The sequence below is a fragment of the Pyrus communis genome, chromosome 16 (assembly GCF_041283825.1).
Source record: "Pyrus communis isolate YQ-2024b chromosome 16, ASM4128382v1, whole genome shotgun sequence".
NCBI lineage: Eukaryota > Viridiplantae > Streptophyta > Magnoliopsida > Rosales > Rosaceae > Pyrus > Pyrus communis.
Genome location: NC_142580.1, coordinates 10064882 through 10078283, shown reverse-complemented (window position 1 = coordinate 10078283; position 13402 = coordinate 10064882). Strand labels below are relative to the sequence as shown.

Sequence of the window (13402 nt, the reverse complement as noted above, 5' to 3'; positions counted from 1 at the left end):
GATTAACTTGCGTAATTAAGTTTAGCAGATACTCTAGCTACCTTTTGTATGCATAATTTATCTTCCAAAGATGGGTACCGACCTGAAAATGAATACCACTAAGCCCTCTCACTTACCATTAATAAATTGAGTTTACCTTCACCTTTCTTGATATATAGATGATTCAGTTTACCTTCACCTTTCTTGATATATAGATGATTCTTTTACATGCTTTGCGAAAAATGGAAATGATCTTGTAGGTGTAGATGATGCTGTTTTATCGACTGCTAAAAGTAGATTCATAACATTTACTTCAATAGGAGAAATAGTCCTCGTTATTGGACGACATACAAAAAGTGAATAAGTAGCTGGATGAAGATTATGACTCCTAAACATGTAAAAAGGAGTACATTATTGATACTATTTATCAACTGTAAGTTTGAACGGGGAAAAGCGTTTTCGGGCGAAGCACGCGACTTGCACGCACTCGACTATGAAAGAAGAAAAGTTCTTGTTTTGTTGAAAGTTTGGTTTGAAAGATTCAGAGTTTGGCTCTCCGTAGTTCTAACTTGGCGATAGTACCCAAGTGGACTTCATCTGGACCATCTGCGATTCTCAATGTTCTTGCCGTGGCCCAAAGATGTGCCAGACAAGTGTCGGAAGACAAGCCAGCGCCACCGTGCACTTGCATTGCCATGTCAAGCACCATTAGCGCCATGTTTGGGGCTGCTACCTGCTCCAAATGACACAAATTTAGAAAGAAGTACATATTCGGTGTATATACACGCATTCTGATTGAGAGTTAAAAGAAAACTACACCAACCTCTTGCCCCACACCCAGTTAAGATTCTACAAACTGTACGTACCTTTGCCATTGCTATAGTTCCTCGGGCCTTTTTGTTTCCAAGTCTATCAAGCTGGTCAGCTGCCTCCAGAACCAACAATCTGGCTTTCTCTAGCTCAATTCGACACTGAAAGACAGAAAGTCGAATAAGAAAGAGTGCCAACATTCTTATAACAAGTGTCCAAGAGATGAATCTAAAAATTCAAATTGGATCACTTCTTAAATCATTTAAATGGCTGGAAAGACTTGAAGTCTGATTTGATCTGTGTTGCATGATTAGTCTCTCTTTGTAGAAACAAAAGTTTCTCAGGTACGCTATTAAAGGGGGCAAAATCTCATTACCTTTGCAATATCCGAAAGAAATGAGCCTTGTTCAGCAATCAACTTCCCGAAAACTTTTCTACTAAGAGCCCTTTGAGCCATTAGCTGCATGCCACGCTCGGCAGCTCCTATCAGCCTCATGCAATGGTGTAACCTTCCTGGGCCTAGTCTACCCTGCAAGAATTTTAAATTATCGTCAATAACTAAAGCAATTCGAAGATTCTGCAGAGTGAACCTAGGATACGTTCAGTCACAAAACCAACAAGCTCTGGCCACATATGATTTGAAACTAAGAATCATCACTTAATTCCAGAAGGACATCTCAGAAATGAAACTAATTCACGGTCACATCAGCATGTGGTGCTACAAATGCCATAAGATCCTAACAGGACACTGGAGCTGATCAAAGAGCAATGAAGAACAATACCTGTGCGATTTCAAACCCGCGTCCTTCTCCAAGTAGAATATTTTTTGCTGGGACACGTACATTCTCAAATAATACTTCTGCATGCCCATGAGGTGCATCATCAAAGCCAAAAACCGTAAGTGGTCTCTTTATGTGTACACCTGGAGTCTGGATATCCACTAAGATCATAGATTGCTGCTTATGCATGGAAGCATTGAAGTCGGTTTTCCCCTAAATAGTATTCGATAACCTTTATTAATAAAATTAACAAGGAATTGAACGAGTAATTAAATGGCGTACAAGAACTAACCATGACTATAAGAACTCTACACCTCGGATCCATAGCGCCACTTGTCCACCATTTCTTTCCGTTGATGATGTATGAATCTCCTTCTCTGTACATGCAATTCAGAGCCAATATAAAATATTAAATATCTATCTAGCGGAAACTTTAAGGAAATGGAATATAACACATCCAGTGATTGCAAATATCTGTGAAGAAGCTTGGATAAAAATGTTGTGATTCGAGATGCATTTCCTGTATAATTTCATAAAAGCTGCTGTGTTGAATTCAATGATTTTGAGAAAAGTACACTGCCATCACCATAGATGCTGCATAAACTCACCTTTTAATAGAACACTCGATATTGGTCGCATCAGAGGATGCAACTTGGGGTTCCGTCATTGCGAATCCTGACCGAATCTTCCCCTCAAGCAAAGGAACAAGCCATTCAAGTAGCTGCTCCTTGCTGCCATAGCGCAACAATACCTAATGCAAAAGTTAAGTGTAGAACTGATCAATATATATGCAAAAGGCCAGACATGTTTCACAAGAGAGTATATAAAGTTTAACCGTTGCACTATTAAAATATGTTCATCTGCATATCATTAAACAAAGCAATCCCCAAAAAGAAAGCACTTATTAATCTTTCCCCAAATCATCCTTAGACAATGACCTCATGAGGATCATGAGATGCTTTTCCAGATAGAAAAATGGCAGTACCGCTGGTTCATCATTCGTAAGCAGTTGGTAATCTAAAAACTTTCATACCTCCATATTTCCCGTGTCAGGTGCACCACAATTGAACACTTGTGGAGCCCAAACTGAACGACCCATGATCTCACAAAGATATCCATATTCAAGGTTTGAAAGACCTGCGCCAAATAAGCGATTGGAGGAATTCTCTGATAAAAGATGATTGCTTCCATCAAAAATTAATTTTCTGGCCCTGGCAGCACTGTCAAACTTCACACAAGTACAAGGGTAGAAACCAGTTATGTCCACTGGAAAGAAAATTATTCTGCATTATACAATAAACTAGTCTCCAAACTCGGAAAAATGAACAACAAACACATACAGGTATAAATAAGTTCCAGAGGCCTTCTTTCTTTGCTAGCTCCTTTAACCTCTCCTCCCCTGGATGAACCGTCCAACGTGAGCTAGACTCAGCAAGTTTGTTGAATTCTTGTTCCATGGGATAAATGTGATCTTCCATGAACTTTATCAACCTGTTTCTCAATTCTGAAACCCCTTTACTGGGGACAAACCTCCCTCCCCCTTTTGAAAATCCTTGATCATCACTCTCTTGTCCAAATCTTTTCAAGTAGTCTTGAGCAAGGGAAGCACCTTAGGCCACAATTTGGTATGTCAATACTCTTGCAAGTCATTATGTTTGAAAATTGAGAAAAATAATTGATCCATATACAGAAAACATGCATTTCAAGGAACACAAAATTGTTAGATGGCATAGCTACCTGACGGAGGATTCTTGGGAAGCACAGATTCTCGTCGAATAAATTTCCATGCATAGTCTATAATAAAATTAGCTCTGTCCCCAGCATGCCGGGCACTCTCTCCTCCAGAAGCATTACCCTGCATTGTAATAAACCTACCACTTAACTCCTTTTTACCATCATCCCTTGATGAAAGTGTTTTGCACTGAACTAAAAATTCAATGTCAAACAATTGCTTCAGAAGTTACCATAATCCATCTACTATATATCCCTGCAAAAATTGATGCTCCTCGAAATAAGGAGAAGGCAACATAGAACTTCCACTCAGCAAAAGGCCATGGCTTTCCCTGCATTGCCGCATTTGCATTGTAACTGAATAGAATTCATCAAAAACAGAAAATAAACTACCCAAAAGAGCTATCTATCGGGCAAGTATCTGCATTAACACCCATCTATATTATTCTTAATGCCTTTGACAACTACTTATGCAGGCTAAAATTCTCATGGACATAAATTACCATAAAAAGAAAGTGTAAATTAGACTACGAAAATGAGCACATGCATTGCTGTTCATTCCATGCTATTGTACTATTGACTTACTGATGAAGAACAGTATTCTGCTACATACTCTGCCTGAGAAGGAATCCCTTCTGGAACCCCCGTGTGTTCCAAACCTTCACCAACTTCAGCCCCGATGTCCACGACGTAAGGCTGAAAAGGATTTAAAGTGGTAATTAAATTATTAAAGCGGAAAATGCCCATGATAATACATTATTCAACTATCCACAAGCCGGACGGTTAAGTTTGAAACTTGGTCAAGTACCAAACAGCTATAAGCAACGTCACACATTTGATTTCCAAGAGTAGATAATTCCCAGTCAAGAATGCCAATCACTCGATCCTGCACAGTAAGAGTTATTCAGAGAGAGTTTGTATTTTGTCACTGAACATAACTTTTGATGACTGAAATGCATAATCCTCAAAAGATTTGAGTCCAGATAAGAAGCAGATTGATTAGGAAAAGTTGTCTATATTTGACTTCAAGAACACAAACAAGCATGTATATGGGTATCTCCACTTAAGCACTCAAATGAATAAGGTCTCTCGAACTACCAAACCTCAATAGGATGAAACACAAGATTATCAATGCGAAAGTCCCCATGAACTAAGCCCGCTGCTGCCCCAGAAGAATCTTCAAGAGGAATGTTCTGCTGTAACCAATCAATCAGCTCAAACATCTTCGGATTTCTCTTGGGCTTGCCTTCACCAGTTGAGGCAATATATTGCTTTGCCCACCTCTCTACCTAAGAAAAGCAAAAGCATAGGGTTCATAAGCCCCGCTTAGTTATAAGAAAAACTAATATTGACATACAGCTCCTTTAGGCATATATTAGGTTCCAATACAACTATACAAGCATATTAAGTAAATTTTCGTCTATGATTCAGAAAACAACATTTATGCACCTGCCGTTTGCAATAGTTGTCACGACGCCCATATTTTCCTAGACCGATGGCATCAACATCAGCAGAATGTAGGGATGCTAGAGCTCTTGCAGTTGCTTGGTAAAGTACCCTCCTCCTCTCAGGTGCTACACCCTGATCAAAAGCGAATTTAACAAATTGTACTCAAATAGCAAAATTTAAATAGAGTAAAACAAAAAACCAACCGGCACCAAATCTATAACACCAATTTAATACGAACAATAACCATAACTTGACAGAGTAAATTGGTACCGGAAGCTTGGGGTCGAGAAAAATGCGCCCTTCCAGAAACTCCATGATGTAAAAGGGGGTTCCGATGACACCTGAATCAGTACATAAACAGTAAACTTTTGGAACCGGAACCAATGTATGATTACCCAATGCCTGAAGAACCTGTAATTCCAAACAGAAAAGATAAAAAATCGAACCTTTGTCAGCCAACAGAAAATCATCTTAATAAATTGAGAGTGTAGTCAAATTAGGATTTCGTAGGATTTTAATAGAGTTTAAAATCTAGGGATAGTCAATCATGATTTTGAAAGAGGATTTTAAAAGACTTTGAAATCATGGTGTAGTCAAATTAGGATTTAAGAGGATTTTAAAGAATACATCCAAATCTAAGGGTAGTTGATTAGGATTTTAAAAAAGTCCACACAATTATAGGGGTAGTGAGAATACCAAAGATTTGCTAGGATTTTAATGGGAGAGGGATTTTGATGGATTTGAGGGTGGTGGTGTAAATACCAAATGCCATCAAGAATCCAACCATTACCCCTCTGATTTCTTTTCGTGGTATTGTCTTCCACCAGAGACACAACTGGGTTTGCCTTCTCCTTCTTTCTTCTGTTTGCAGACCAATCTTTCAACGAATTAGGGTTTGTTTTCTTCAGAGTTCGTTTTGGGGTATATTTTTTCTGAAAGTTTTTTAGAGGAGGAAGGTTGCATATATTCACAACCTGGGCGTGTTCTTACCCTCTTGATTTTTCAGTTCACTCTTTCTTCACAGTTTCTACTTTGATTATTCTTTTGGAATATGTCTGTTTTGTTTACCAAGACAATGTTTTTCTTTAATAGGAGAGAAAACTTGAATTTTTTGGGGTGAAGAAAAAATTTGAATTTACCAAACAATTTTTGGGTGGGTTAGACGCATGCAATTGAAAAAATATTGGGTTTTTTATTTGGATTTGATTCAATTCGTGTATTTTGCCAATTATGTTTGTTTTTGTTTGATTAGAAAATGGAAAGACATTGTTTGTAATGTTGTGGCAATTTTTGACATGAATTTGATGTTGCTTAGATTTTGGGTTGATATGTATAACTTGTAATTTGAAATGGTGGAAGAACAAATTGGGAAGAAACCTATTAGCCGCTTGTAACTTTGATGAAAATTCATGAAAGAAGTCTACACAAATCTTAAGAAATCCATAAAAAAATCCATACAAATCTATAATAGAAATCCATATAAATTTACCAAAATCTGTATAGACTTGTAGAATCTATTAAAATCCTTTAAAATTTGTCACTTAAAAAATGTCTATTAAAATCCTCTGAAATCCAAATTGACTACACCCGTTTAAATTTTGATAACAAAGGAACATCAGTCACACAAAATAAAGTATCTTCTTTTCCTACACTTTCTCGGCAACCAAACAGAGCAGATAGAATTGCGAGTCAGAAAATAAACAAGAGGGAGAGCTGACCTGGAACTCTCTCTCGACGGCATGAGCAGACTGGAGCAACTTCCCCGGCGGCTTCTTCCTCAAAACGTAGCGTTTCAGCGATGCCCCCGACCCTGCCTCTATCTTATACGTCGGATTCGATTGCCCATGCCCGAACTATCATGTCGTAATTCGCAATCCCAAATCAAAATCCAGAAGACACATACACAAACATATATATATATATATATAGAGAGAGAGAGAGAGAGAGAGAGAGAGAGAGAGAGAGAGAACCTTAGAGACTGTGAAATCGGAGGCAGAGGGAGGGAAGCCAAGAACGTTGGCGGAGGCGTAGGATAGCAAGGAGTTGAGGTCGAAATCGAGAGGCGCACGGCGATGATCCATTTCGAACGAAGTTCAGACCTTCGAATTAAACGGTGTCGTCTCGTTCTTCTTCTTCTTCTTCTGCAGCTTCTGCTCTTAATCGTTTGAGCAGGTGTCATTTACCTCGAAAACATCACATATAATTACATCAGAGGATCAAGCACACGCTCTCGAGTAGGGAAACAAAGGTACTCGCGTGGGTTTTCGAGGATTTCTGCGATTTTACAAGACGTCTCGATTTTAGGCTTTAGCGGTCTCGTTAGCGCGTAGGGAAGAAACGCGAGGGAGAAGAGGATATACCGATTTCGGTACTTTACGTTGGAGACTGGACATGATGGCTACTTTTTGGGCTGTTCCGTCTGTCCCTGTCCACTTCATGTTTTGTCATGAGAGGCAATAAATTAGATTTACACTTGGTTTGGTACTGAGATGATTTTGAAAAAAGTTGCTATAAAAAAAAGTTAGGAGCTGTTTCTGTGTTTGGTAAACACTCAGCTTCAGCTTTTTTTCATAGTTTTGGATAAAAAAAAGCCAAAAACAAGAAGCTGCAAAACCCAGCTTTGAAAAATTGGTTTTTTTCATATCTGTTTTACATAAAAGTTTACCAAACACTCTGCTGCTTTATTTCACAGCTGCTTATTCTCACAGCACAACACAGTTTTTTTTCAAAGCACAGTAATACCAAACCAGCCTTTAGAATTAACAAATTTATCTTATTTTAGTTCTAAAATTAGGAGCATTATTATTACTGGTCAATAGAAATATCTATCAATAAAAAATATCTTAAAATAAAAAAGACAGGGGGAGGGGAAAATACAATTATTATTTGGTCGAGATGATATAATATTTACACGTATTTTGTCCAATTATTATTTGATTGTTGAAATAATAATTGTATTAAAAACATGTATTATAACCAAATACTAATTTTTTTAATTAGAAATTTGTTTCTACTCTCTTTCTAAGTTGTTTGAGATTGTTTTTATAAATAGCACTTCAAACAGTTTTAACAACGTAACCACTTTCACGACCTAAAAGCATCTATTCAAAAAGCACTTTCATGACCTGGAAGCATTTTAAATTCTTAGCTTTAAGCAACACATTCAAGAAAATGAAATATGTGATTAAAATTCACAGTCTCACAAAATAAGCATTTTATGTTATTGGAAACGAACGTTTTCAATACACACAATTTTTTATCCTTTAATCAATCCCGGAACAACTTCGTTTTAGACACAAACATGAATGCATATCACCAGCTATTTTCCCAACTTTTATCCCAACTCTCTCACCCTCTCACATAGAGTGAGGCCTCAATGAGGGAGTTTCAAAGTCTCATGAGTCCTCCATCATCTGTGAGCGGAAAAAGAGTAATGCTCGGATATTAAACGTGTCAAACTACGTGAGGGAATGAAACTTCAGAGGTCCATAAACTCAAGAGATTCAGTACCATAATATCAACTTATTAAAGGTAGAGCACGAAGCTTGGGGATTTAAGACACACTACAAAGGTTCACGGGAAATTACAACATCTTAAACCAAACGAGAAGAAATAACAACATGGTCCTGTCCATAGCAGTTAGACAGGATCGCCAACACCAGAAATTCAAGTGCATACTTCAGCGGTAACAAGCTGACTGACAGCTTCATCGGCATGTATAACAGTTCAATGCTGCTCATCAACAGCCAGCGGAATGGACTTCACCTGAAAGATGATCACAATGCACGGTCAGCAGCATTTCAAGGAGAGAGATCTCTACCATTTCAACAATCAACTCTCTTCAACTATGTAAGAGTTGAATGTGCAAGGTGCAGTCACTAACCAATTCATAATACGATTAGTTTTTTCCGTTCTATTATTAAATAAAACCAATTCATGAACTATACGGAATCTATGGAATGCAAGTGCCATTTGTCCATGAAGTAATACGAGGAAGGATATTATATGATTACTAACCAGATTCTGGTACTTGAGAGTGTAAAACATCTCCAGATATCGCCTTGTCTCTCGCCTCTCAAGCTTAGACACATGCTTCCAGAAGCCATAAACCCCAGCTAATGTGAGCAGCCTCTCTGAATATATGTTCCAAGTATACCTACAGAATTGAGCTTGAGTTTAGTTGCACTGAGGTTGACAAAGATTGAATTTTCAAAAGTCTGCCAGAAAGTATGAAACCTTTCATACATTCGTTTAAGCCCAGCTTGAGATATCTTTTCCCAGTAGCCAGGATCCTTCTGGCACTGATCAAAGAAGTCAATCAGGAGTTCAGCCACCTGATCAGGGTTATAGGGATCAACATGGAACCCTGAGGTACCGTGCTCAATGATGATCTAAGCGGGGCCACCATGACAAGTTGCAAAAGTAGGAAGGCCACAGGTCATGGCTTCCACAACGGTGAGGCCAAAAGCTTCATAGAAAGCAGGTTGCAGTGAATAAGAAGATAGGGTAAAACATGGAATTTTGATACTAAAATAAAACCATTATATATCTACTTCACATACCTGCACAAAGATGCCTTTTGTGTCTGCAATGTAGCGGTAGAGCTCACCATTACGAGCACGGTTCATCTGTGCTGCTATCCATCGGAACTGGCCACTCAAGTTGTATTTCTTAATGAGGTCATGCGTCTTTTGAATCTCTGTAATTTCTTCTCTATCCCTAGAGTTCTTGACATCCATGTAACCACCAACCACAAAAAGGTTTACCTTTTCTCTTAGCTTGGTGCTTTTAGCATAGCACTCAACAAGTCCAGTTAAATTTTTCACTCTATCAAGTCTTGCCATGGAAAAGACAATAGGCTTTGATCGATCACTCAACAGCCCACTGCATCACCATCAAATGAGTATCAGACAATTGAGTGATGAAAATGAAGTACATGTAAGTTGCAACCCTAATACCTATAAAATCTCAATGCCACTCGAAAAGGTTTAAATTGTTTTACAGAAGTTCTTTTCTTACTTAACATTAGAAGATACTCACATATGCTCGTCATTCTGCCCAGCACCATATAAGAGTTCTTCAGTGGACCCATGTAGAGCAGTAAGCCTTTTGTCCTTGTCAGAACATGGAAAGTATATACACATATCTGCTCCTGGGGAGACGATATTAAACTTGGGATCAAAAACATCAATCCCGTGAACTACTCGATACAGCCCAGGAAGAGTGAAGGCAGTGTGGCTCTCATACTGTCCAACGTTATTCTTGCTGAGATAAAGAACAAGAATATTAATCTTTTAATGCAACAAGAAAAAGTGACTAGAATCCAGGGAGAAGAATAATGGGCCACATGCTGCAAATGATGCAATCCACTTTATTGTGACAGACAAGTCTTTGAACTTGTTAACCACAAACATAACTCATATCATATTACTACATTTCAAGTTAAACTTCAGGTAATAGATTAAAAAATAGGAGATAAGACAGAAGTAGACGAAAAAAATATGGTCAATTCATGTTCCAAAAGAACTAGACTGAAATTCTAACCTTCCGGCAATCTCTTGGCATGTACTGGTTATTATGAAATCTGCATTGTTCATTGCAATGAGATCGGCTGTGAATTGACTTGAAAAATGGTACTTATCTTCATGCTTCTTCCAAAATATATCAGAATCTGGGTACTTTGTTTTCTCCAATGCATGAGCAATGTTGCACTACATGGAGAATTCAGTTTTGAAAAGTTAACTCCAATATATGCCACTGTTTTTCCACCAATCTTTGTGTTGCATCTGAAATAATGAATAAAAAATTAAAGTTCACCTGTGTGATTCCCAGTTTATAAGATAGCAGAGTTGCAACAAGATTTCCATCACTGTAGTTTCCAATGATTAGATCTGGAACACCCTGCAACTCAGCAGCAATTTCATTTGAGGCATCCTAAAAATAGCACATTAAGAGGAAAAGGTAAGTATGTTATAAACCGTAAGTAGTTATTATGAACCCACAGCATGCATCATAAAGTTATGGCTATCTAGTATTCAAGCAGTGAAAAAGGGTACGGAAAAGGAATAAGGGAGATCCACACCAAAAATGAAAATGAAAAGTCCTATCCTTTTGACTTACCTCTGCAAAGTTCTCCAATTAAGGCCACACATCAAATCTTGAAATCCATTTCCGCAGAATTCCATTCTCAGTCCTGAAAGGTACCCGCAAGATATGTGTGTGTTCTGTACCACTGACTCTTTCCAATCTTTGATTGCATGCTGTCCCTTTTGCATCAGGTATCAGTCGGGTAACCTGCCATCATCAAGTAAAAGGACATGACGTAGTATAAAATGGTACACACCACCTAATGTCGACTAACGTCGCATGAACTTCCATTCAAGAACTTACAATCAGAATTTTTGGAATAACATCCAATCCTTGGTTTTGTATTCTAAGAAGCATTTCACTCTCCAAGGCACGCACTTGGTCCAGTATATAAACAACCTGCCATCAGTAAGAAAAGATATAACCTTTTCATGGTTTTATGACAAAAAGATTCGTAAAACTACTGGATCTGTTAATAGTTTGGTATATATAAAAATATAGGAAGGGAAAGACCCACAACAAACAAATGGATATGAAATAGTCAAAAGTACATCAGTAATACCTGCCCTCCAGTGTCAGGCAAACCCAAGACGTTAGCTTGGCCAAAGAGCCGTGGGGAGACACTATGACAACATTGAACACCATAGGGATCCTCCCAAGAAAGTTTTCCAGGGTAGAGGGATCAGAAGCCTGAAGAATTTCCAGGAGAAGATGCACCATCTCTGACACCCGTTGTGCTGTGTTACCCCACCCTCTCTCAAATCCCATTCCTTGTAAGCTGCACATTGTGTAAAGATGATTAAATGTGCCATCTAAAGCAATCAAATTATCCCTTTAAAGGAGTGGAGATCGAAGTGTTGAAATTAGATGGTTTGCTTACTCAAATTCAAACTCAGAAAATGGTGTAGTTGACGGGAACTTAGAAAGATATTCCTCTGCCTTTGCTAAAGCAGACTGAAGTCTGGGTATGCTCTGAATCCGATCGTTTAGCATCATTGCCTACAAAATTTTAGAACTAATATCATTCAGTCCAAAGGTACGAGTGCTTCACAACCTCATTGTCATATTACTTCAAATATGGCTTTATGTGGCTTTAGGTTAAGGAAAATATAAAAACCAAAAACTTACACTAAACCTGAATGCAAGAGAAAAGACGACCGGTAAATTAAACTAAAGGGAAATGCATGATAACTGAAAAAGTGGAATGCTCATTAATGCAAAGCCCACAGCTTACTCAAACTTACATGGCCATCATGTTTGTGTGTACGAAGAAAGTCAAGAAGAGGCTCCAAACTTTCTTTGTTACGGAACATAATTGAAGATAAATGACGGTTAAGGAATTGAACCCCATTTCCAATTGATGAAGAACGGGTTGGTCGAGGGAATGATGCATTAAATGGCTCCAGATCAAGTTCAAGCACATACTTATCGTTGCACCTAGGACAATGATTTCAGATTGAGAATGCATTCATGTATAATGGAATTGAAAGAACAATAAAAACTGTCTAGGCCGCTCTATGTAATGCTACTCCAGAATCCAGATAAGAAAGTAGAAAGACTCGACACAAATTACAAATTCAGTAACAAAGATTAACACAGGAGGTCCCTTACTCTCCGTCCATAAGCTTTTCCTTGAACCGAAGATATTCTGCAACACTCAAATGATCCACACTGAGTTCATACACATTAACTCGAACATACTCCCAAACACCAGGTCTTGGACGAAGTGCAAGAGCCACGAAAGGAGCAAGAACAATTGCTTCCTAAATAACAAGCAAAGACCAAAATCAGAAAACCAAAACAAATACAACTTTCAAAAGCCATGAAGAGCAAAGATTTCTGCTTTCTTGGGTCACAAATATTGCAAAAGTGCAACTTCAGATTTTCAAAATTTACTTGTCATTTTCTCAGCAAACAAAGAGATACTTGAGCAACATCCAAAAATCTCCAAAACTGAGCTGAACAAAGAAATCATAAAGAGTAAAACTCTCCGAAATAGCCTAAAATCCTCATTCAAACACCATGTAAAACATAAAGAGGGACCTACAAAAATCTAAAAAAATAAAAAAAAGAGCACATTGTACATTAGTTGTGAGAAACTGACCTGGGCAGACTACAAGACCTTGCTGAAGGAGTTATCTTTGAGCTTCTGCATGCCTTCATCGTCCATGATCACGTTTTCGAGCTCGTTTATCATTTGATGAGGCTGCAGAATCCCATTTTCTCGAGCAACATACCTTCCAAACATAACAAAAAATCTCAACTTTCTCAGAAACCCACATCAATTCCAATCTCAAAAACAAAACCCACATCAAATTCTTAAGTTTTAGAAAGAACCCTCCATTTGAAATGCAATGTGAGAGAGATGCACCTGGAGAAAAGAGAAACAAGCTCATTCCTGTGAGCAGCGAGGGTGTCCTGAATGGTATTCCGCATGACTGATAATGGAGGCTCCGGCGAGATGAAAGAAGGGGACGGTGGAGCAAATAAAAAAAGGGCGAGAGCGGACGGCTAAGGTGGGGAGGAGAGGAGGGGCGCAGAGCAAATATATATAGCCAAAGGGGAAA

The 13402-nt window shown here is 38.3% G+C and overlaps 1 protein-coding gene and 1 pseudogene across 2 annotated transcripts; both read right to left on the bottom strand.

The window, feature by feature from the left end:
• Window positions 1-254: 254 nt before the first annotated feature.
• Window positions 255-7184, bottom strand: IBR3 (acyl-CoA dehydrogenase-like protein). Its single transcript, XM_068469965.2, has 17 exons — window positions 6719-7184; window positions 6467-6601; window positions 5019-5159; window positions 4749-4880; window positions 4403-4588; window positions 4108-4185; window positions 3885-3995; window positions 3533-3631; window positions 3306-3423; window positions 2909-3177; window positions 2602-2796; window positions 2177-2319; window positions 1861-1945; window positions 1572-1781; window positions 1166-1318; window positions 846-950; window positions 255-712 (listed from the first exon to the last, which is right to left on the bottom strand). The coding sequence occupies exons 1-17, from the start codon at window positions 6827-6829 to the stop codon at window positions 521-523; spliced, it is 2463 nt and encodes an 820-aa protein (XP_068326066.2). The 5' UTR covers window positions 6830-7184; the 3' UTR covers window positions 255-520.
• A 1066-nt stretch (window positions 7185-8250) lies between these two features.
• Window positions 8251-13402, bottom strand: LOC137731263 (sucrose synthase 2-like; annotated as a pseudogene). The gene is made up of 14 exons (XR_015957784.1): window positions 13207-13402; window positions 12940-13072; window positions 12447-12598; window positions 12080-12272; window positions 11716-11834; window positions 11398-11613; window positions 11139-11234; window positions 10869-11042; window positions 10566-10682; window positions 10293-10459; window positions 9789-10013; window positions 8985-9632; window positions 8766-8904; window positions 8251-8513 (listed from the first exon to the last, which is right to left on the bottom strand). The product of XR_015957784.1 is annotated as a sucrose synthase 2-like (transcript).

What these genes read in the sequence shown, in the direction of transcription:
- IBR3 (XM_068469965.2), bottom strand. Translation starts at nt 6,829, where the DNA reads ATGGATCATCGCCGTGCGCCTCTCGATTTCGACCTCAACTCCTTGCTA. An exon ending in ACGTTGCTTATAGCTGTTTG is followed by an intron (nt 3,996 to 4,107) that starts GTACTTGACCAA and finishes AATCCTTTTCAG; the next exon opens with CCTTACGTCGTGGACATCGG. An exon ending in TATATAGTAGATGGATTATG is followed by an intron (nt 3,424 to 3,532) that starts GTAACTTCTGAA and finishes ATTACAATGCAG; the next exon opens with GGTAATGCTTCTGGAGGAGA.